The sequence below is a fragment of the Cyanistes caeruleus genome, chromosome 2 (assembly GCF_971803275.1).
Source record: "Cyanistes caeruleus chromosome 2, bCyaCae1.hap1.1, whole genome shotgun sequence".
Lineage (NCBI taxonomy): Eukaryota > Metazoa > Chordata > Aves > Passeriformes > Paridae > Cyanistes > Cyanistes caeruleus.
In genome coordinates, this window is record NC_141702.1 from 103919913 (window position 1) to 103944926 (window position 25014).

At 40.1% G+C, this 25014-nt stretch overlaps 2 protein-coding genes across 20 annotated transcripts in view; one reads left to right on the forward strand and one right to left on the reverse strand.

Moving 5' to 3' along the window:
- CDC42BPA (CDC42 binding protein kinase alpha) overlaps window positions 1-18468 on the reverse strand; it is a 181123-nt gene extending 162655 nt beyond the window's left edge. For 14 of the 18 annotated variants that reach the window (XM_086870704.1, XM_086870677.1, XM_086870685.1 and 11 more), the window contains exons 1-2: window positions 18080-18429; window positions 17124-17348 (exon numbers count right to left, since the gene is read on the reverse strand). In XM_086870704.1, the coding sequence (XP_086726830.1) occupies window positions 17124-17319 (196 nt within the window). In that variant the 5' untranslated portion in view covers window positions 17320-17348; window positions 18080-18429. Of the gene's footprint in view, window positions 1-17123; window positions 17349-18079 lie in introns of all 18 variants that reach the window. The other 4 variants (XM_086870638.1, XM_086870711.1, XM_086870670.1 and 1 more) reach the window with 3 other exon arrangements.
- The window catches only part of LOC147655069 (uncharacterized), a 55727-nt gene continuing 48760 nt past the window's right edge, over window positions 18048-25014 (forward strand). The window contains exon 1 of one of the 2 annotated variants that reach the window (XM_086870868.1): window positions 18048-18460. In XM_086870868.1, the coding sequence (XP_086726994.1) occupies window positions 18229-18460 (232 nt within the window). In that variant the 5' untranslated portion in view covers window positions 18048-18228. Of the gene's footprint in view, window positions 18461-19325; window positions 19597-25014 lie in introns of those variants that run through there. The other variant, XR_015281364.1, reaches the window with a different exon arrangement.

Sequence of the window (25014 nt, forward strand, 5' to 3'; positions counted from 1 at the left end):
ATAGTTTCCCAAAAATGGTGAAGCAGAAGCAATACAGAATGTCCTTTATCTCAGAGCCTGGATGCTGTGGTCTAGCCACAAGTGACTGGAGCTGGAATTGAAACACTGCCTTCCTCCCCTACTGGCTGAGGTACATCTAAACACTGAAACATGGTGCAGCTGTAGCTTCCCTGTAATAACCCCTCCCTCAAGTTAACAAGAAAAAAATATACTTTGAACTATGGCATTAGAGTCACCTTTGGGTGTTCAACAGCATCAGCCCCAAACCTTAGATGAGGCATACTGACAGGTGCACCACGCAAAAGCTGAACTGTGCTCCCCTAAAGGCTGAGAAAGCACATGCCAAAAAGCCTGTAATTCGGGCAGACAGGATCCCTCTCTGGATGCCTTTAAATACATTTACATACTCTCATTGAATCTACAGGAATCTTGAACATGTGCTCTAAAGTGCTCTTACTTCTTTAACACACAGACGATCTTATTTTAAGCACAGCACGCCCCCTCCTTAGCTTTCTACAAACCATAGTGACACTCAGACGAAGCCAAATGCAACTTGTCACCACTTCTTTTATATAGATTTTTCCCTTTCCACATCTACCAGTAGCTCCATGACACCTCATTTTAATTCAGAAAAATTCTACTCATCTCTTCCAAAACAGAAGTTGTCTCCCAAAACAGTATCAGCTATGTTCAGATAAACTACAGCTGCAACAATAAATGACGTAAATACACATGCCTTGTAATGTGCAATTAACAGAATATTCTGTTTAACAACAGAACTAAAAGATAATTCATTAGAATGAAACTGGCACTGGACAAATATATATCAAAGTAAAAAACAAAACAACAAGAATGGGCTAAGACATCAATGCTGAAGAAGATTAAAATCTGGACTGGTGACAAACTGGAGGGCACAGACAGACAAATGATGACAGTCTGCAGCTCTTCCAATATTCAGATAAGATATATTCAGGTGGTTCCTGAAAACAATCCATCTTATTTATTGTGCAACAAGACTTGTGTCTTCTCACAAAAACTGTTAAATGTATTCTATGGCAAGTTCCTAAATATACTGCCTTTTAAAACAATCCTTGAAAAGCAGTGATCTTACGGCCTTACGAGAACAGGAATTGGCACATGATAAATTAAGGGAAAGTAAGTCATCATTACCATCATTAGCTGGTAATTTTAAAAATCCATATATGAACTTTATAGAGCACATAGCATTATATAGAGCTTTAGAGTTTAAAACAGAGCTCCAACTGATTTCAGTGACAGCTGAGAGTTCTCAGTATCTCCTCATATCAAACCACAGGAAGTCAACTAACTGATCCATATGGAGATGAATGCACAATACTGGCTACATACAAAATATGTGGTTAATATCCAGCACTACATGAAAAAATAAAAATCCTGTAGAAGCCAGCAAGAGAATAAAATTCTCCATAGCATCATTCAATTCCCTTGTAAAGAAAGCCCAAACATTTTCCCTTCCAGCAAACCACAAATCCATCCACTAAGTAACTGCTTACTTTGACAGCTTAGTCCCCAGCAAAATAAGAATTAATCTCCAGAGCCCTACTGTCCTATGGGATATGCAAAACAGGTCATGGCAGGGAACAGGCAGGGAGAACATCATCATACAGCTAAATCTGTTTTGGCTAAAACTATAAATGAAACTCACATATCCTTTGTTTCAGACTAGGAGGAACTCTCTCAGCTTTCAAGCAAACCCAGAATTAGCTCAAGCATTACGCAGCCACATTACTTCATAGATACACAAAGAACATACTGTAAATTTCTTCGTAACACCAACACTGCCATTCCTTGCTCGTTCTTTACACCAGTAAAATCTGGTGTCACATTTCTAGGAAAGAGATAAATAAAAATCTCCTGTCCACTCAACAAGGCACGGTTACACAATACGTCTTCTTCACCTCTTAAGTCAGTTTTGCTGCAACTGCAGACATACTTCACCCAACAATCAGTTCACACCCTGCAGGCGTGCAGATGTCAAACTGTGGAGCTGCACGGTAAATCTTTATCACTGAAATAGCACAAAAAATGCTCAACATCCAGTGAGTGTGGAAGGATTCAAAAACTCAGCAGATACAAAATAAAAAAGCAGAGCATAGTCATTACTTAGGCCTTGCATTTCCAAATGACCAGCACAACTGGCTGCTGATCTTAACAGAGACATCTGAGATCAAGACACCCACTGGGCAGGGGGGACACTCTCATGCACAATACAAACTCCTTAAATTCAGGAGAAACAGTATCCCAGGCTAAACAGCATGAAGATAATCCTTGTACATTGCTCAACTCATATTGGATGTACAACACACTTGGAATACATCTGAGAATTAGATAAGCAAGATTTGGTAGCACCTATCCTATCGTCAAGTTGAAACCACTCAAAAGCAAGATATGTATCTCAGGAGAGCAGAGGCTTTAGGGTTCATGGTTAGTTCAGGACAAAAAGCTAAGTTTTAAGGATGAGTCAGAACACTCAGCAAATGTGGGAAGGCAGCTCTGAACCACCATTTATTTGTTCTGTGCTTGTGCAGGAGTAAGCAGAGGCCAGTGCCCTCAACATGACCAGAAGGTCAGTGCTCCACAGAACCACTGCAATGGCAACACATCAACATCTCTTTTCATGGTAAAACTTCCTTGCTGAAGCTACCAGGCTTGAAAGAAAAAGGAAAGAAAAATAATCACATGGACTTTTCTTGTGTTTGCCTTTCTCCCAACACGGTAAGCAACATTAAAAAATCCTAACTACTCTTTGCAGCTAATAAGCTCCAAAATTATGCACCGTATAGTTAACAAAACCTCAAGAAACATGCCTCTTCTTTTCCAGTACAACCATCCACAGTAACATTTTTGAAGAATTAAACCAACCCACAGGAAAATTATTATCATGCTTGGTGCAGAAAAGCACCTTAAAACAAAGATGTTGACTGTGCTAACAAAGTCTTAGAGATTTCTGTATGTGGCCATTCAGTCACAGTCACCAGTTAAAGGCACAAGCAAGAGGGGAAAAGCATTCAAAGGGATGAGTAAAGGAATTACTCTCCATTTAATCTGCAGCTCGCCTGAGCTATGGTCCTGAGCTCACAAAATGGGAGTTACTTACTATACTAACCTATAAAAAAGAAAGCTTCCTCTGTTACATGGAATTGAGAAGGGGAAAAAGACTTAAGAACCTGCAGGAGAACAATAAATTCTTCTTTGCAGTTTGGGAATTAACTCAAGAAATCACCAAATAACTTGCTGTATATTCTTCCTTAATATAGTTCAGAGAAGCAGAGGCATTCATCAGCAGAATCATATAAAGAATAAAAACATTCAGCAGGAGGTGGGATAACTACATTATTTACAAGCAGGAAAACCACAAATGAGCTATTGCAGCTTTCCAGAACAAATACTGATGTAGGATCTGGTTTTGCACTAGCCTGCACTTCATTCAGATGTCACTGTTCCATACAAATAAACAAAACCAACCGAATTTTAAAACCCACTACTGTTCTATCTTTGATTTTACTCAGGTGTGAATGACCTCACATTATTTCAGATGTCATGTGGTCAGGCTGAAGTCTAATATTTTGTTTATGATTTTTTTAAAGACAACTCCCTTTAAACAATCAAAGAACTCATTAGAAGTTACTCTTCTCTATCCATGTGCTAATCAAGCCAAGACTGGACTAAAACCCCAAATTCCAGTTCCCACAGACTAGTAGGAAAATAAATTCTTTTTAGTAAGCCTACCACGTCAGAGCACCAATTCACTGGTGACCTTCCACACCTGTAAAAGAAAGGAGGCAAGTTTCTGAAGTCCTGCTGTACCACATCAAGAATAAGAACCCTAAATCACTGTCATTTTAGGAATATTAAATGTGCAACAGCAGAGCAGAGTAATAGTTATTCCTTCCCCAGAGCAGAGGAATAGTTATTCCTTCCCTTCGTCCAGAAAGTACGCACAAGAGCTGGCTATGGCAGAAAGCCACGGAAGTCAGACTCCAACCCTTGCCATAGTTTCTCTGAAGAACTCTGAGAGACTCAATGCCAGCTCCAATTCCTCTGTTCCTGGTATATCATTAATAACTACCTTGGGACACTTGAAGAACTTTAACCATTTGAACCTGGCAGAGCAAAAAGACAAATTACACCGATTTGCACAAAATGTTTCTGCTCAAACAAAACACAAAGTAAATGCAAATTATAATGAGGCAGCAAAGTAATTCAGAAAAATTCTTATTAAACAAACTGCCCCATAAATAAGTTCTGATGCAAAGCACTACATAAATTACACTGTGCCTCAGAAATAGTTGTTATCTGCAAAGTAGTAGCTTATGAATAGTTCTTGAATTTTTCTTTTGCAGTATTATATAAAAATGAAAAATTCCACATTTCTCCTCTGGTATGTCATGACTGAGTTGCTGTAAAAACAGACTGACCACTAACCAACCTCCAGGCACCTTACAGAATGTGCTCAGAAGTTCTTAAGCAGCAAACACCAAAACGAAGTTAACAAAAAATGCAGAGTATCTGTTCTTGATGGAAAGCTGACCTTTACTTAGCACAGTTGCTTTAAAATCAATTCCTCACAGGCCAGTTCCGAGTGCCAGTGGAAACAGGCAGGAAACAGATACTCAGAAGCACCAGGCAGAAAAAAAGGAGGGGTAGGAAGGGGGAATTTCCTGATCCACAGAAGTGACAGTATTATGAAACTGCCTACCTATACTGTCTTTTTCACCTTAACTGATGACTAAGTACAAGGTTTTAAGAGAATCTGTGTCAACCTTCAATTAAAACCTTTTTGAGCAATACCTATGCAGATACAGCTTTCCAGGAGGTAATTCCCAACATTAGTTGGAGATAATAATCAAAGAGTTCCTGGTTATCTCTGCTGATGTCATATTTGACTTCCTGAAAGCATACAAAGTTTCATGGATTAAGTTTCTAGTGTAGCAATGATCTGAATTTTGCAGCCTGACAGTTACTTGCTCCAACACCACAACCATCCTCAAAGTCCACTAAAGCTAAACCCTAACACACAGCAGGAGACAATGCAAACCTATTCCATAAATAGGAAATATGAGGCAAGATTTAAATGTATGCATTTCAATTTATCTAAGACATTAAGACACTCCAGAAAAACTGTTCTGAAATGCCAGTGGCATGCATATCACGGGGCTGCAGGAAAGATTTTGAAAAGGTGAGGTACAAACAAACCACCGTACAAGTTACAAGAAGATTAATTTTTATGGAGGTCCAAGTTCAACACACAAACAGTTGCTCAAAACACAATTCTGGCAAGCATCCACCTGACCACTGCAGAAAAGAGCACTTCCTGTCTGCGAAATAAAACAATTGCTATTGCTACAAGCTGTACAATGCTGAAGGTACAGGAGAGGGAGGAAAGAGGACATCACAGCAACAAGATCACAGAAATAAGATTAGAAAGGGAACCTAAACAGTATGCTGGAAATTTAAGCAAATAAATAAAGCCCTTAAACACACAGAAGTTACAAGCCACCCACACTTTCACCATAACAAACATTTCAAAAAACTTTGAAGAAAAAAAAAATTAAATTGGAAGGAACACAAACATAAACCTGGATCATAGAAACTGCTTTTCCACTGAGTTTTTAAATCACCTTCACAAATCACAGCTGTGCCTCCATTTCTTTGCAGAGATATTTTGTATGCTAATGACCACATACTTTTCTCAAACAGGTTTTCAAGGCAATATACACAAGCACCCAATATTCCCGTAAATTATTTTCTTACCAGGAAAGCAATTGTAAGAAAAAGAAAAGCTACAGTAATTGAAGTCTAGTTTTAAATACTTAACCAGTTAATGCCCTCAAATAGTTTGGCTTTCTTTAGAAATTCAGCAGCAAATATGAACTGCTTTAATATCATCAGGGTATCAGTGGATTAACAAATGCTTATCTCCATTAACTGAGAGCAGAATTAGACTTAGAAATGCCTTTTTCTTCCTACCAGACAGACGTAACAATTATGGCTCATAGCTATTTAAAGTCAATGCCTCCCACATGATGAATCTATCCCCATTCAGATGTCTAAACTTTCTCAAATTTTGACACACCACCTGGAAACAGCCTTTCAGTGAAGAGCTGTTTTTCTCTCAAAGAGAAAAAAGTAGCAGGGAAAACAGCACCTAGGTCTTTAGGTGCCTGGCCTAGAAAAATATGGTGTGAGACAGACATTAAAGCAAAGAGAGGGAAGAGAATCTGGACTTATTTGTCAAGGCTTATGTTTAAATTGTGACTCTGAAAATGTCACCAAGCAGCACATTTATAGACTTCAAATATTCCTGTCTGATGGGAATACTCTGAGAAGGGACATCACGTAGGAGCAATGCAGCTCTTCTGCACTGTGTTTTACAAACACACACACACAGAGAAGACCCCAAGCCCCTGTGATAAGTTATTATTGCTGAATTCAAACATGCAGTTTGACCCTGCTACTCTTGAAGGTAATGAAAATTCTGCCACAGGTTTTAGGAAGGTTTGGGGGGGGGGGGGGGGGGGGGGGGGGGGAGTGTTATTAACAACAATGATCAGCATACTAAGAAGAAATCCTTGTAGCTTTGCCAAAATTACTTAATTTACCATCTTCCATCTCCTGCAAATTTCCTCTGACGCTTCCCACAGGAAATGGATTTGTACCCCTGATGCTGGAACCATGCCAAGAATGACCTTTGCACCCTTTGTAAGAGCAAGTGATTTCATATGCCAGGGACAGGGAACACAGAGAGAGCTGGAGAAGGTGTGTCTGAGAGAAACTGAAAATCTAAAGTAAAAGCAGTAACAAATGCCAGCATTAGCAAAAGTGCCATGCAAATCTAGCAGTCAAAGTTTTCTTTACTGCTTTAAGAATCAGTGGGATAACATCAAAACTACTAAAGAAAATACTTGCCCCAAACATGTGAATTAATTATTAATTTGATCCAACCTCATCTGACAGATCTATTAGAAAAAGTTGTTTCTTTAAACTGGAAAAGAGAAAAAAAAATCCCCAAAAGGTGGAAACCCTCTCTGAAGTGAAAGAAACAAGACAAGAAACTTGCTTTTAGAGACAGTATTATATACACTTAATGCCTCAGTTTTAAAGTGCAAAATTTCATTTTGCAGATCATGACCTGTCATTAGTAAGAATTATCAATAAAGATTCTACTTCCTAATTAAGGTAGATGGAGGAAAAACAAGATCACAAGATCACATGGAATAAAATTATTCAAGTTTTAAATAATCATATGACACTTTGATGTGAACAAAATATTTTAGTGCCACAAATTCAGCCTGGATAAGATCTGAATGCTTTGAGGCCTTAGAACATATCAAGGGCCAGCAACAATATCAGGTAGAAACTTTTCTAATTATAACTATGATCATACACATGGTTAAATACCTTTACTGAAAACATGATAAAGCAAAAACTCTTTAGACTGGTTTGTTTCCTTATCAAGAAAACTTAATGGTGAAATTAAAACAAATTTTTAAGTACTAATATAAAGACTTTATTGGATGAGATTCCCTCCTATCGGTAGTGCCAAGGACCACAAAGTGAATGTAATATTGTCGGTAAGTAATACAAATTCCATTGAATGATCTTGGCTTCAGAGAAGAAGAATGTAAAAAATTCAAGAAAAATATAGCTAGAGAGCAAATCATCAGCTCCTTGCCCCTGCTGTACACTTTTTTCTCCCCCAGAAAGTCTAAGCACTAGACTACTACTGATAAGATCAGATAACATCTCTGCTAAATCAGCCAGGAAGAGACTTTTCAGACATTTCCATGAGCTTTTGCAGCATATACTCATCAGTGTAGCAGCATAGATACTCACTGAAGTAGCTACACCACCAAAAGCAACTGGTTCCCAGATCATCTTCTCTAAAGCCAGTGTTACTCAAGGATGAAGTTAACCAAAAAATAACAAGTTAATTAAATACACACCAGCTGTGGTAATAAACACTATATACCATTTTCTCTTGGCTATCTTGACTCTAAATGGTGTTTACATTTTCAGAGTGTGAATTGTCATCAATGGAGATATTAAGTCATTCCTTATTTTCAGAAAAAACAGTAACATAAAAGGACATAGATAGTAGATTTTTTTACTCAGCCTACTTAGATCCAGAAAAACCCACTCAACTAATATAATTTCAAGAATTATCTTATGACTTTTACAAAGATGCAGAAATTTAAAAGTACATATTTTTGTTACCCAGAAGTGGCTGCTAGCTGTGAAGGTGAAAATAGTCAATACTGGAGGTGGAATGACACAACAGCAAAATAATAGTGGTTCTCTCTGCAAATTTTTGTTTGCATAGGAAGCAGATTCTATAATTTCCTCTAACATATCAGTTCAGAGAGAAAACAAGTGTCTTTTGTGTCAGCCCCTATCAAAATTATAAAAGGATCTTTTTAAATAATCACAAAATAGTACATCATGTGTTTTTGAAAAGTTGGGAGAAATAGAACGAAACTATTCCAAGTGTGTTAACATAAGAATCCTTGTCTTTCAGTTACAAAGTATACAATGAAAACAGTGTAAAGACACTGAGTGATACCATGCCAAATACCACAGAACACACAAGACCAACACTTTCTTTTTGCAAGGAATTACCATCATCAAAATCAGACAGTTATTTTGAAAATCCCTCTTCATGATTAGAAACTTTCTCAATGCAAAAAGAAATGTTCTGGAAACTGTTACAGAAAAAAAAGAGGCTCACTGAATTTCTATACCAAATACCTATCAGAAGAAGCTGGCAGCCTCAAAATTTGTTTCAAAATTGTAGCTCTCTTGTATGCTAGAGGGAATCTGAGAGGCAACCAGCCTGGAGCACAGGAGCTGCAGTAGGTGAAGCCACAAAAGTCTGGGCTGTCACAATCCTAGCCTCTTTCTTTTATCCAAACACCACTACAATATCTTCACAGAACCATACTGACAGATCACAATGTGCTTTTGCAGGTTGGTTGTTAACTGGATTGTGTCCCTCTGCCCACGCAAGCACCAGCAGAACAAAGATCAGTGGATTTAGCCAGCCTTAAGACACCCTCAAGTCAGCCCGCACCCAAGATAAAACCAGTGAGTTGCAATCAAAATGTGACTTCTATTTCCTCCTCCTCCTCTTGTTACTATGTGTCCTGCAAAACATTCAGACAACACAGTGCTTTATTTACCAAAGGTAGCGTGGTAAAGGTGAAAGAACTGTAATGAGCAAGAGCAGGAAATACCTTGGGGCTATGGTGTCCCCACAGCACAAATGACATTTTCTTAAACCACTGGCCAGACAAAAGTAATTGCCACCCTTCCTATCACTTTTTTAGTTTAGTTTCAGGTATTAAAATGATAAAAGCTATACTCTCACTTCAGTCTCATCCTTTTGAGACTACAGGAGTAAAACAGGTCACAACTTCTTATAGCCAGAATTAACTGCCCAAGGCTCCAGTTCTACAAAAGCTAACAAGGCACAAAGATAAATGATAATAAATTAATTAATCTAATAAGAAATGTACAGGGTCCTTACAGGACACACTGTATAGATGCACCTGTGGGTAAGGCCTGTGTGTATTTTCATACAGGTGACAACTTTTTGCTACCATTCTCCCCACACAGCCTCTATATTATGAATCAGGCCAAGAAAATCATGAACGGTTGGGGATGACTAGGAAAAAACAAAAAAAAACAAAACAAAAAACCAATCCAAATCTAGAAACCAAGATTCTGGCCATGGGAAGATCAGACACACAGATATCCACACCATATTAGAAACACAAACTGAGATTTATATGGGATGAAAAGCAACAGAATGAACACACAGAAGAAATGCATGAGGCCTCAGTTGAGAAGGTAATTTGCTTTGGAGTAACACTATGGAAAACCACAGAGAAAGGGAAAGAGGAAGGACTCAGAAATGGAGACCTGCAGGCCTTCCACCACATCCTCCTCCAAGCCTCAAACTGAGACCAAAAGGAAACTGAACAAAAGACCAGTGAAGCATTGCTGTTCTAATCCCACAACATTTGAAAGAAATGCAATTATTGTTATTAACATCTACATCTGCTTTTTCCTTTCCCACTTGGAATGGCACACTAAACTCACTTTTTATTTCTACAAAAAAATTACTGCACATTTTCACTAAATTGCTCAACAAAATATATTTTTCCCCTCAAAGTGGCCTACAAAAATACCAGTTCACAACATCTACAAGATCCCCACAAAAAGCTTTTCAAAAAGTTGCCAAGAGAAGGTGCACTAAGGAGCTGATCTCTAAGAATAAAAGAATTCTGCAGTATTGTGTAACAAAGCTAATTTAAATCAAACTGCAAGTCTGGATACGGATAAGGAAGAATTATGAAACACAAAGTCATAGGAGTCTGGATATACTTCATGTGGATTTTATCCATGGTGACCACTAGTAAACCTAATTATGCTGTATTACTAGAAATAAAGCAAACTGACCTGCCTCAATAGAAGATTTTTGCAGTTATTATTAAGCCTAATGTCATGTTTAAACTATTTGAAATAAAAATCTTGCAGTTAACAAAAGATTGCACATGACTGACCTAAATCACTTGCATTTTTTAAAGATTTTGGTCCACATTAGTGGCATTCCCAAGCTTAATGAGGATTTTAGAAAAATAATGTGTTGAGGTAAGTTTGACCAGAGTAGAACAAAATATTCCAGTTGTTCAGCCAGAAAAAGAAAATCAAATTAAACAAGTACAAATGCTCATGGAAGGAATGCCTGCTTTGCCAAAAGATAAAACCTAAAGAGTCTAGAAACTGGACTTTTCTTTCAATCCTGCCTCAGTTATCCACTGTAGCTTTATTAGTCAGGTTTTAGAGCTTGGCAGCAGGACCCAATTGCTTCTGGAAGTTTTCTGCACAAATTGAGATTGTAAATTTTTTACAGGATAAAAGCAATTAGCGATGCTAAGAATATTTTTCAAAGACATATCCAGGATAATTTATTACAGTTCACTTTCAGAAAATAATATGGGGAAAATTATTTCCAGGATAGTAGCCTACACCCACTTTGTATCTCAAAATCCTGTATTTGCAATTTATTCATAAGAAAATTTCAAAACAACACTGGTCTCTCCAGCCACAGGTATGACTCAGTAGTGAAATTACTGTTATTTTCTGCTGCTGTTCAGGATACAAACACCGATCTATGTGTGTAAGGCAGAGCTTCAAAAAGAAAATAGCTTCTACCTGTCTTAGTAAAAAAAGAATGTATATATTCTAAGAATTGAACAATATTGGACCAATTAAGCTAATTGCTTTTGGAGCACAATATGCATAGTCAACTGTGATATAATAATATGCTGGAGGTTGTAAGAAAAATACATCAGTAAAGTCTAGAAGAGAAGGACCAGAAGACAAGGAAGGAGTTTAATCAGGTACATACACACAGAGCCTCATCCTACACAGGGGTTAAAAATTCAAACACACCTTCAGCAGTACATTTTACAGTTATGATCATACCATAAAAAAAAAAACCCTACTGGATTAACCCTTAAATATTAAATGTCCTCGTAACAGGGAATTTATTCTGTTGTCATGAGGTTTATAATGCCCACTGAGCAGACTAACTCATATAATTGTATTTCTCCATTTGTCCCCATTAGACCAAAGCATGCAAGGAATTTCTGTACAGAATAAAGGCATTTCTAAAATTCCTGGAAACTAAGTATTAGTTAGCTTTCTATCTAAGCAAGCTGTGCTTCTTTGCAACAAACAGGACATTACTGACAGAAGTCAGTCAGCCTTAGGACACATACCCCAAATATACCCCAAAATAGGCAGCCTTGGAGTACTTCCAAACTTCCTCTGCCCAACAGAACAAGAAATAACTAAAAAGAACACCCTTTAAACTTATTTCTACTTAAACACAGAGCTACCCAACACTAAAGCCTGTATGGGCAGCCATTCTTCTGCATATTTTCCTGCAAATACTGCTCCCTTCTTTTTCAAGTAATTTGGTGTAGAACTGCATTTGGAAAAAATATGTTTACACAATATTCTGAAACATAGAGATATGAAGATTGTTTCTAATTCAGAGCACTGAAGAACCTTTTTCTTTCACCCTAATCAATAAAAAGCATTTAATTTTGGCTGCAGCTGTGTAACAGAAACAACAGATTATATAAAATAAGCAGTAGAGTGTTATTGTACACAATGTCAGAAATTTATGTGTCAAGAATGCCACAATGTCTTCTACATTGATGGAACCCCATCAGTTCATATGGCTCAGCTGCAAGGAATGAAACAGCTCACATTTAAAATTAGGAATATGCCTATGCACATTAAGTGGCCTTGACAAGCAAGATGCTCGCTCTTTCCCAGAAAGAATTGAGTAAATGGTTTTGCTTATGTCAGACCAAGAGGTATTCCCATTTGTACGACTAGAATAAAAAGTTGGCATCTTTTAGAATGTAATTAGGAAAAAAAAAGAAAAAGTATTTCTAATGGGTTAGACAGCACTAAGGTTGGAAAGTACTGAGCACCAAAGTCTACTTTAAAAACTTTTTAAAAAAACTGAAACAACAAAACTTGAAAAAGTCAATTGTTAAGTCTTTTACTGTCTGCTAAGAATAGAACCTAAATGAATGATTGTTTTTTAACAGTCTGTTTTAAAAGCAAAATATAAGCATCTCACAGCCGAAAATGACTGTGACTTTGCTCAGGACCTATACAGAGATAAGTGACAAAGAGGAGATGCAGAAACCTCGAGACAGGATTTAATTTTCTTTTGTAACTAATATGCAGAAACAAACCTAGCTCAAAAAGGGGCTTGCCATTTTTTCTGAAGAAAAACCATGAGAGAAATCACCAGAAGGGTAATACAGACAACCTCTCCCCAACTCAGTCTTGAAAAATTGGTTGTATGGTGACAGAACCATTTTCAATATCCATAACAGATGCTGCACAACTGAGTAACGGAAGTATGAGACCAATGATGACAGTCTAGTGTATGACCATATCAGCACTGAATAAACACCATGCCTTTCTGTTCTACTAGAGATGAAATGAGAACAATTTAATCCATCTCCCAAAGCTTTCTTTGGAAGGAAAAAATAAGAAACCAAACAAAAACCAAACAACAACAACAATAAACTGAACAAAACCAACCAAACAAAAATTTTAGTTAAGGCCAGTTTACATTTTTCCAATGAGAGCACAGATTTAATCAAGTCACTGACCTCACCACAGTATTGGTGGTACCCTCCATCTTCCCTCACTTTCATCACCACACATTTTGAGGTTTATTCTACTATACTTTCAATACATCCTAAATAATATTGTTCCAGTTTCTTGTTAAAAGCAATTCAAACTGGAGCCATTAGAAATAAAGTTTTCCCAGAACCAAAACATTTCCAAAAGATCTCCAAAAGCTTCTTTTTATTACTGTAGCTCTCTTTCAAGTTCACCTTAGCAGCCTTCATTACCTCCCTTACACTCTTGTGTCAGTGTGCCAACTCACACACAAGTAGAAAAGAAAAAGTAAAGTGCTTGGAATTCTCAACAGCTTTTTCTGGTAAGCTCCAGTTGCTATAATTAGACAAGCCCTTTTCTAAATCATAAATACAACTATCAATGGAGATAAAAATGAGAACTAGCATTGAATACATAGAACAAGCCAAATCTAAATGTTCCAGTTTCTTCCTGTTATCTCAAAACGTGCCCTGATTTAACCCTCAGAACACAAACACAACGGCTGTTTCCATGGCTGTGTTAGCATATAAGATACCTATGTAATATGAACAACAAAATCAAACCATCTTATTAACAAGTCACATAACTAATACTGTATAAGAATAGGGAATGCAATTATGTTTTCACTTAAAGTCAAAGATAGGATTTTAGAAGCAAAGCAGCTCCTAAACCACAAAATAATTACCCTGACAGTTCTAACCAGTCTAACGTCATTTCAAGCACCAAAAGACTGAAATCCTACAAAAATTTAAAATTCAACTTCACATTCTAGAGACCTAACTTCCTCCATTTGCTGAGTTAAACTTGCAGTATCAAACCAAAATAAGAACAATTACTTCAGATCTCAATTCTTTTACCCTGATTGATTTTTTAAAGAAGTTCTAGATTACAAGTTCATAAAGTAGTCCAAAAGATCTAAGTACTAGAACATGAAGCTTCTTAGCTCCCCTAAATATAGCAGCAGTCACATGGCTGTCATTAAGACATTAGCTTTTCCATGGCAGAATACCTCCTAAACCTTTCACCCAAAAAATCATATTGTGGTTTGATCTTACACGAAATACAGCAGATAACATCTCAGACCCAGAACAGTCTGTATAAAAATACACATCCACAAATGCAAGCTCAGCTCAAACCGTCCACACAACCAAACAGTAACACCTCAAATCTACACTGCTGAAAAGCAAGACAAAATTATTTGCTGCCCAACAGGAGTCTGTGATCACTGAACAGCTGTTTATTAGCCTTTTCTTAAAATTAACAGACTATATAAATAAATCTTATTTACTTCTAGAAAGAATAACTTGTTTTTTAAAAAGTCAGTTTAAGATGATAATCAGTTCTCAGGAGTAAATTTGTACTCTGCATTTTGTAAACACACAAACATACCAGTTCCCTGACCAGTTCACTACATTCAGAATGCACTCTTTGTAACAATCGAGAAAATCTGTGGATGTTTGACAGAAACCCACAAAATGCCAGCAACCAACTGACATCCACCAGTAGATATACCAGGCCCGAAGTTTTATTCCACTGATGGGAAAAATAAATTAATACACACTATTTTATATGGTACATTCAAAACCAAGAGCGCTTCACATGCAGCAGCTTTCAGAACTCCCTGGTGGAAAATTTGTGCTATTTTTCCTGCTGTTCAAATAGAGAAGCTGAAAAAAACTGAGCTGAAAGCACTTCAACACCGAGTCCTTTAGAGAGGTGTGGGCAGAGTCCATAATTTCTGGCTGCCAGCCTTCCACTTCTGCCACTACTCAGCACATCTCTGACTTTAAAACCACATATAATCTCTTTCTAATCAACCACTTGCTTTGTTTCTCCTTCTGGGGAAAGAGATACGAGAGGTCATGACCATATCAAAGCACAGGGTACCCTCAGCAACTCCACTGCACCACAGCACTGCAGGGTACCCGACCTCTCTAAGAGCCTGATTTTGCCAACTCCCTGATCCCAAGAGCAATGCCAGTTTCACTAGGAGGGCTGGCCCTCAGAGGAGACACTCCTGGGAGTGTTTGCAGGATAAAGACATCATTAACACAGACACTTCCACCAGCAGGCACTAGCAACCGCTGGCTCTTCCATGTCACCTCGCAAACCCTCCTGAAAAAGCTCCCAGGGCAGAAGCCTGGAGAGCAGAGCAGGGAGCAGACAGAGGGCCATAGCAACTCAGCCCTGGAAACGGGAGCAACTGGTCTTTGAAGCCTAAGAGTCTTGCTAAGGCACAGTTGGAGCATGAGAGTGGAAAAATAGCAAGAAAAATAGGCCAGCAAGAAACCTTATTCCAGTCCAGCCTTTCCAAAACAGTGTATTATTTCCATCAGCAGATGGGAAAGCTTATTACAAAAACCTTCAGGTACTGTCAGAGCCTTGAAATGATGCATTTACCCATCAAACAACCACCACTGAACGCACCAGCACCCAATACAATGAGTCCTAAACACACTGTTGATCTGATCATCTAGATACGGTTAACTTAGTCATTATTATTATTTAGAGGGTATCAGCTGGCTAAATCCCCTGCAGACTACACTAAGTTCCTGCATAGAAAATACCCTTGGAGCCATCATATTTTCCCAGTCTTTCACAGCTTCTGCATGCCAGTGACAGTTTTAGAGGGAAGATTCTTCAGAAGTACTTTTAATTACTATTTCCTCCTTAGCTAGAATGCATTAATTATAGCCTGTTCCTCCAGATAATAAGAAAACAAAAAGCAGTGCAATATGAACACTACAAGAAATTTAATTACTGAGTCAGATGTCCTTTAGATGTCAGTATGACTACAGAGAGGAGTAGGAAAATAAAACACACACATATCAGCCTCAAGTTGTTAGATCAGTTATCAAAACAATGTCTTTCCTCAGCAACTTCATTTTGAAGAGCTCAACCACCTAATTAATCAAATGCCAGTTACGAGTTTTTAAAAATATGCTTTTTTTAATAAAGGAGGCCTGCTGATGTATTTATTACAAAGCAAATGTGGTAAATGGTTCTGTATGCAAAAGCAGAAGTGCAGCATGACTTTGAAGTCTGAAGGTCAGATACAGTAAACATTCTCATCAAGGTTCTTATGTCAGACTGCATCTTCTGGTTTACATCTGAGTTTAGGAGGAGGCAGAAAGAATTAAAAAGAAAAAAAAATAGTCAACCAGTTCTGTGACAACTTAAGAAGAACTGGCACAATATCATTCACCTGCTTTCCTTTAAAAAATCTACTAATACCCTATCTCCCACAAAACAAAAAGTCTACCAGGGACACACAGAGTTTCATTCTGCTTTTCAGCTTTGATTTTCCTGATGAAAAAAACTATCTACCTAAATCAGCAATAATTTCATATTAAAGAAGATAATGTCATCTTCTCCATCATCACAGATGTTTCAAACCTTTATCATTTCAGAAAGCTGAAGGATTTTCTTGTTGATCAACATGTTTTATTTCAAAGCAGTATAGATTTAACTGCAGAAGCAAATGAGAGGATTCTGCACTGATATTTTTCTAGGCATAAAAGAATTCAACCCTCACCATTCCATATTCCCAGCAACTTTAGGATACAAAACTCAACAGTTGGGCCTGAAGGCAAACAAATATGCTTAAAATACAAGAGCCTGATTCATGTCAAAAAAGAATAATAAAAAATATGATACATGTTTTACATGCATACCTCAAAGACAAAAAAAACAACAGATTTCTTCTTAGCACCATCACGTTTAAATACAGTGAAACTGATAACACCTCCCAGTAAAACACTGGGTTATAAACAATCCCCTCTCACACATAAATAACAGAGACATTATACAAAGCAGACAGGAACATGGACACATGTACACAAAATAAACACATTAAAACTCACCCCACTCCAGATACTCGAGGATGTTCTTCTCTCTTCTCAGCGGGGAATTATTACATTCATCATAAAGGCAGATGAGTATATCCAGCAAGGTTTCCACACTGAAGCATTGCCCATTAGTCTGTGTTGGCCCATCCAAAATAAACTGCTCCAACTGCTTCAAACGCACTTCTCCAGACATGGTTGTTTCAGTTTGCATTGGGGTTTCTTTTTTAATGATTATTATTACTTTGTCAGAAAAACAACAACAACAAAAAAACAACTTTTGAGGGTTTTGTTGCTTAAAAAGAAGTTAACAGTATTTTTAACAAGTGTCAAACTGTGGCGGTCCTTAATTGCCAGCCCACCTCGGTGTTCCCAGCCTGAAACTAAACCCTTGGAGTTTCAGACACACACATACAGTGCGGGTATCTGTGTATGCATGACATTTAAGAGAAGAAAATAGTTATCCTAAAAAAAAATTAACAGGCTTAGTAAGAAGTGGTGCAAAAACATATATGGGCATTCCTGATGCTTTAACAATAGTAATTGCACTCAAATTCAACCGAGACTGCCTGACACCGATTTCACCGTGCGTGCACAGGCACACGCACTTATATATTTAAGGTCTTCTCCTTCATTCCCAATGCAGATCATGCAGCGCGATCCTGCGAGGAGACCCGCCGCAGCACCACGGGCTAACAGCCCCTCCGGTTCCGCTTCCCAGGACGGATGGGAAGGGAAAAACAGATGTATTTACGTATTTATATAAGCGAAAGGCAGCAGAAACGAGGGCGCACACCGGCGGGGAGGGAGGGAGGGATGAGGGGCCGCGCAGCCCCGCCGCCCCCCGCCGCCTCCCCCGGCCCCGGCAGCGCCTCCGCGGCCACCGCGGGGTGGGGCGCAGCCCCCCCTCCTCAGGGCGCAGCCACGTCCTGCCCCGGGCAGCCTTGCCTTTCCCTTCCTCCTCTCCTCCTTACCGAGTCTCCTTTTAAGGCTTTTCAGTGATTCAAAAAAACTAAAGTCTTCATTGTCGCCCCCTTCTCCTCCGCTGCGCCAAGGGGCGGCGGGCGGGACGCGCGCCCCGACACACCGGCAAAAGCGTTCCGAGCCCTGTCAAATCCTTCCCATGGCTGCGGCGGCTGCTGCTGCTGCGGAGACGGCGCCCTCCTCCTCCTCCTCCACCCGGTGCGCGTCCTGGGGCGGAGGGAAAGCGCCGGCGTCTCCGCTCCGGCCGCACGCTGCGGGCCGGGAGGCCCCGACGACGACGGCGGCGGCGGTGGCTTCACTCCCGGCGGCGCGATGGTGTCCCGGCTTCGCCCCCCCGGGCAAAGGGCATCCTCGGGCGGTGCGTGTGCGGGGTGTGTGTGTGTGCGTGCGCGGGGCGACGGGGAGGGGTAGCGGCGGCGCCCTCCCTCCCCGGCTCGCTCCCTCCCTCCCTCCGCTTCCGCGCCCTCCTCTCCCCCGCCGCTCCCTCCCTCTTTCCTTCCCTCCCTCTTTCCTTCCCTCCCTCCTTCCCTCCCGCGGTCACACGCGGCAGCCGCCGCCGCCGAACGCGCAGCAGCCCAACATGGCGGCCGCGGCGGGGGGGAGCCGCCGCCGAGCGCCGCCGCAGCGCGGGGAGCCGAGCCCGGGGCCGCCGCTACTGATGGGATTGAGGGGAGGAGGGGATGCTGCAGCAGGGAATGCAGGGATACGGGCGGACCCAGGGATACGGGAGGGAGAGAGGGCGGGAGTGGGGAGGCCGCAGCGCAGCTCCCCGCAGCCTGTGGCCGCCCGGGCTGGGCTATCCCGGGCGGACCCGCCCGTCCGGCCGAGGATCCCTTCGGGCTTCGCCCCGAGCCGAGGGGAGCAGCTGCCGCCGTTGCCCGGCCCGATTCCGCTCAGTCGCCTCCCCGGCAATAAGGCCTTTGATTAAAAATCCCGGCCTGGTTATGGAGGGCAGGAGGAGCAGCGCCTGCCTGCTCTTCCAAGGGGATCTGCCGAGCTCCAGGTGCGAGCAGGGACCCCGGCTCCCTCACATTTCGGGGCCTGAAAAACGTGACCGAAAATGCGTCGGCTCTTGGAGGTTCTGTCCCCGCTGGCGAAGTGCCTCCCCTCATTGAGGAGCCCGCCGTGCCACCAGAGTACACGCCGGGGAAACAAACTCCTTTCGCGGGCGTTTCAAACCCACATCCTTTAAGAGAGCTGGAGGATATTCTTGTTGATCAACGCGTTTTATTTTAGGGCGGTATAGACTCAACGGCAGAAGCACATCAGAGGATTTTGCGCTGATCTCTTTGCAGGGCCGCCTGTGGGGTGGAACATGGCAGCTGCCCACCAGCACGCCGTGGCAGTTCTCCTGGCCAAAGGTGTCAGGGATGCGCTGTGGTGCTCGGGAGATGGAATGTCATCTCTGAGACAACGTGTAACTTCAGTTCGTCCTTCCTCAGAAAGACTTCCTCAGAAGTCAGATGAAAGGGGAGGAAGGCCATACAGCCCCCAGAGGTCACTGGCTGTAGGTGAACTTTATCATTCTGGAGCCCACCAAGTCCTGCATCTTGTGGAGTTCAAGGGAAGGAAAAAGCTCAGGCATCTGCTTCCTCAGTTCAATAACCAACAGATTAATTTCTAAGTTCAATTAACCAACAGACCCTCAACTGGGTTTTGCCATACCAAGCATCTATATAACACTTTCTTTTTTTTTAACTGGCCTTTTTACCAGCTGACATGAAACATCAACAGTCTTATGATCAGTAAGATGTAATGCACAATATGATTAAAATCCCATACGTTTGTTCAGAATCACTCAGCTATATGTAAAGTCGCTAGTGTGAAGCTAGAGGGGACAGTGACTCTCACCCTGTGCATGCAGAATGGCAGAGCAGACTCTTGGTGAATGAAGAAATGTGCAGAGGATTTAATTCTAAAAGCTTTTTGTGCAAAACCCCTCCAAGGAGTGTTAGAAACCACTACAACTGTAAGTGAGCTTGTGATGGGTAGAAGACAGGATTAAATTGAGGATTAAGCTAATAAGGAACAGGTTTCCTTCCTGTGCTGGGGTACACCCTTGGTGTGACAAGAGCCCTGTGCCAGTGTCTGGGGTGCTGCTGGTCCTTGACTGCTACAGTCACAGCTGTGCCTCTGTGGTAGGAGCCTGCTCCAAAGCTGTGGCACACAGGCAGTTTTACAGTGAGACTAAGGCATTTCCTGCTGGCTCTCTGCTGAACTTGTGGAAATTGGGATTGAAGCTGGGGGTGGGGGATGCCTGATGACAGCAATAAAAATAAATGGCTATTGCAGGGGTAGGTGGCCTAGATCAGATAGCACTTCCTATAGGGGTTGGAGACACGTCATCCAAGTTCATCCCGAGCATAATTAACCATTAATAGGGTTGCAGAGGGAAAATGGAGGAGACCAAGAGTTAAAAGGATGTTAGCTCCTTGGACTTTGGCACTGCTTGGTAGGGAAGTGAACTGAAGAACCAATGCCAGAGATATGATGGGTGTGGATATTTCACTTATTTACTTAGGTTACTGTGTTTTCCTTAGCCAATTATAAAGTCTTTCCTTGTTTTAATTGCAGACCAAGTGTTTGCAAACAAGGATGGATACCCAGCAAAGGCAGTCACTTTCCCTGTATTTCTAGTTTTAAAATGGAACGCTCGTTCCTGCCAGCATCGCTTGACAGAAGTTGCACATCAAGCCAGTTCTTTTCAGCGTTCTTTTCAGCCTGAGTGAGGCTACAAGTAAAACCATGTAAGCTGCAACTGAACACAAAACCCAGGAATTTTTTGTTCTTTTTTGTTTAATAGCCAGTCCAAAAATATAAAAAAGGCATCCACATAGCAACTGGTGATACACCCACTGGGCTGTAGTCAGCTGTCGTGCCACAGAAGCTATGAGGAACAGGTAACATCAACAGTGACTGGTGGCACTTTTATTTGTTGGGAATTATCTAAGTACCAGATGAGCAATTCTCACATTACACCCATGGGATGGAAAAATATTTTCTCTGCCTTATAAGAAAGACTTTAGTCCAGAAGATTTAGAAAGCCAACAAAATAATTTGGTGCAACATGCAGAAATTCCTCCTCTCTCGTACATTCTGTCACTAAGACACTCAGACACCCTGTCCTAAAAATATACCCAAGTTGTGCAAATATACCCCAGTATCTTTCATAATTATCATGTGTTTCTTTCACCCTGGTCTTGTTTTAATAACATCACAATAATATTTTCGTCTTATTGCTTAGCTTTACAAATATTTACAGTACCTAAAACATAAGTAATGATAATAACAAATTTATATCATACAATAAATTAAGCAAGCTGATAGTAGCAGAGGGAATAATGTGGAATGAGTAGGATACAGTTGAAATAATGTAGTTTATATATAAGCAATATATATGCTGAGTGTTTCAATAGTTATTGTTGGTATAATAGAGTAAACCTTTTCCCTTCAGGGACAAAGGTTTGTTGGTTTTGGTGAAGTATTGTGGATATCTGTTTTTGGTGTGCAAACCATTTCTAAAATTGAGAGAGACCCCACATGCTTCCCAGCAGGTGAATAATGCTTGTGACAGATAGATGCCTAGGGATAAGTACTGAAGAATGGCATTTGTGTGTTGATGAAATTTTGCATCCAGGCTTTTCTGTTCTCTGAAACACTTCACTTTGTAGATACATGGTGTTTGTACTGATACAGCATTTCATCTCCCAAGCAAAATTTTGTAGTAATCTGCAAAAATAGTGCTGGCACCCAATTTAGAGGGTGTGTTTATAGACATGGGATGGTACTGTTTGAAAAGGGGTCCTACAGCTGTTTCCTGAACTGTAGTAATGACTTAGTTATGACTTAGTAATGACTTAGGTTATTGGAAGAGATTGCAGGTAGCTGCAGATGGAGCACACAGTGGTTGCACTCTAGGAGGACACTGCAAACCAGCATGTGTGAATTGAGCAACACTTGTTCTATAATCTGTTACACTGTAGTTTCACATAAATCTTGCTGCTGGAGCAAACTTAATCCTAGTGAACAGAGAGATCTCTTCATTGAAACTGATGGCTGTTGCAGGATAATTAGTCTCAGTACCTGTAAAAATGCATTTAGTAACACTCTTTAATGTTTTTAAAGAATTGTAAATCTACTACTCTTTCCCTCCCTAACTGTCTTGCCAAGACCTATTTCTCCTGTGAGGTCTACAGGAAAGTCCAACTGCAAGCACTAAAAGGTACCTGGCAAAATTGATGCTTAATATTTACTTAATCCAAAAACAATGATCATAAATGTGTATGTTTATATAGGCATTGTAAATATAGAATTATCTTTCTCTTTCCTCATGCTTCTTTTATTGGTCTTTGGAGTCTTATTTATAGTCTTAATGTGAATAGCTGAATGGAATAATTTTACCTCAGAGGGAAATTGCATCATGCTGATCTCACTACACTGGATCTGTACTGGCCTCATCCCCCTGGTTTTAGTCTTCATTTAAAGCTAATGAGAATGTGGTCACCACCAGCATACAATTTTCTGTGAAGAATGAAACAGGCTCGACACTGCTAAAGTGTCTGGGGGTGCTGTAATCTGATCAGAAACAAGGTAGCCTCTGATTAAAGAACAGTAGGAAAAGTAATGGAATTACATTTATAACTGTGTGAAATTGCTATAATTTGAATCCTGCTTTTATGATGCAGACTAGGAACTGACCAAAGTCACGTCTCATTCTGACCTCCAAATAGGACCCTGTGTTTTCACTCCAACAATGCTGTTTCATCTCTCAATATGTTGTTTTCTTCCTGTGAAAGTAGGGCCAAGGCTGCCAAAGCTCTTAGGGCTGCTGCAGTCTGAGATTATTTTTTTATTTTCCTTTCTTCAGTAACATTAATCTAAGACTGTTATTTTATTTTCTCTCTTGTTTTTGTAGTCTGTAATTGTCTGCAACTTTTCAAGCCTCCAGTCCTTCCATAATCAGGTTATTTCCTGTGGATTTCTCTATCTTTGCTGATGTTTTATTCCACTGTATCCAGATCTGTTACCTGTGTTATGCCATTTTCAAAAGTTGAATTCTCAAGATAATTGATTTCCTTAAATGAGGATATTTAATGACATACAACTCTTTGTCAGGTCAAGTGGCTTCTTAAACTGAAGAGTTCTGAGGAAGACCACAGATTTACTTGTGAAACTGGGTGGATGCAAATTTCTGGCACTACCACACAAAGTACAGATAACCCATTGATTCAAAAGGAAAGTGGATGCATTTACATTATCTGTCTGATGCTTATACAATGCTAGTGTTGCTCAACTTACATCATAAATAACTCAGCACTAGAGCTCCTTCTAAACCTACTGTATTTGCAGTGGCTCACAGTTTCTATTGATCATAATAAAGGCTTTCAATGTCCATTGAGTGGACACTGAAAGGTACAGAACGAGTACCTCTTCTGCTGGTGAACACTCAGTGATGTATTATGGACTTTTTTTTTATTAAAAGGGTGTACTTAGAGATTAATTCAGTGAGGATCTCACTGTGAAAGTGATTTTTAAAAAAGAGCTGCTACTGTCATGTAAGTAACATTGATGGAAGGGATGAGGAATGAGGAAACTCGTGACTAAGAGATCTTTGATTGGGTGAGGAAACAGGATGAAGTGAGGAAGAATGGGATAGATGAAAGAGGGAGGGAACACAATGACTAATTTGGAAATCATATGGGAAGGAAGAGTGATTTAGAAAGGAGAAGTTAAGGGCAGAGAGTTTGGCAAGAAAGAGAGAAGCTTGTGAAGAGGGATGGGGGAAAATACTGTAAAACCCAGCAAATTCTTAGATGAAAATACTTAGATGAAGACAGGACCAGAAAGAGCCTAATTTGGTATGTGAACCCAGATGGAGCTGGATTAACTTTATGTCAGAGAAAGGCTCAGACTGCCTAGCTCATTACAAAGAGAGTGCAAGAGATCACACACTGATCTTAATTTCCCCAAGGTTGTGAAATTTTCAGATTAGAGGTCTGACAAATTCAGTTGTTGTTTAAAGTGCTGTTTTGTTTTATTTGAATCTTAATGAAAGAATATTGCTATATTTAAACATGTTTTATATTGCTTATTTTTAACTTAAGAATTGCAAAAATAGTGTCATAGGTTTAAAATACATATTTCATTGGGAGAATAGACACAGACAATGACAACAGATGCAATTCAGACAATTATTTTTTAATCAGAGGCGGGACATTTGATGTAAAGAGACACTTTCATCATGGTCTGCAGATTGAAATCACAATATTGTGGCTTATCAACAGTTAGCATTTTGAGTTTGTTTGCTGAATTTTATTTTGTAGGAGAGGTAGCAAGCCCCACCTCTCCCTTCATGGATTAAATTTGCAATCAGTCATCACATTTTAAGTAAGTGATGGCAGTAGCACAGGTAGCAATGACTAGAAACCAGCACTTCTGTTTGCCAGTACTATATTTTGCAGATTGATTCCTTCTGCAGTGAAGACTAACAGAAAAAATGAAGTGCTCTGTAAAATTTGAGACACTTGTGGAAAACATTTGTTGTTGCCTCTTGCCACTCAGCAGGAAACTTCAGGTTACCTCCCAAAGAGAAGAAAATCTTGAAATCATGGAACCATGGAACAGTTGGGGTGGAAGGGGCCTGAAAGATCATTCAGTTCCAACCCTTCTGCCATGGGCAGGGACACCTTCCACCACATTGTTCAAAGCCCCGTCCATCTGATCTTGAACACTTCCAGGGATGAGGCATCCGCAGCTCTGTGAAACCTGTGCCAGTGTCTCACCACTTTCATAGTGAAGAATTTCTTCTTAACATCTAATCTAAGCAGTTTAAAATGTTACGTAGTGTTCAGTAATGATCCCACTCAAGCCAATGCCAAAAAAAGCCTCCTTGATCTCAGCAAGAGCATAAGTGAACTCATAATTC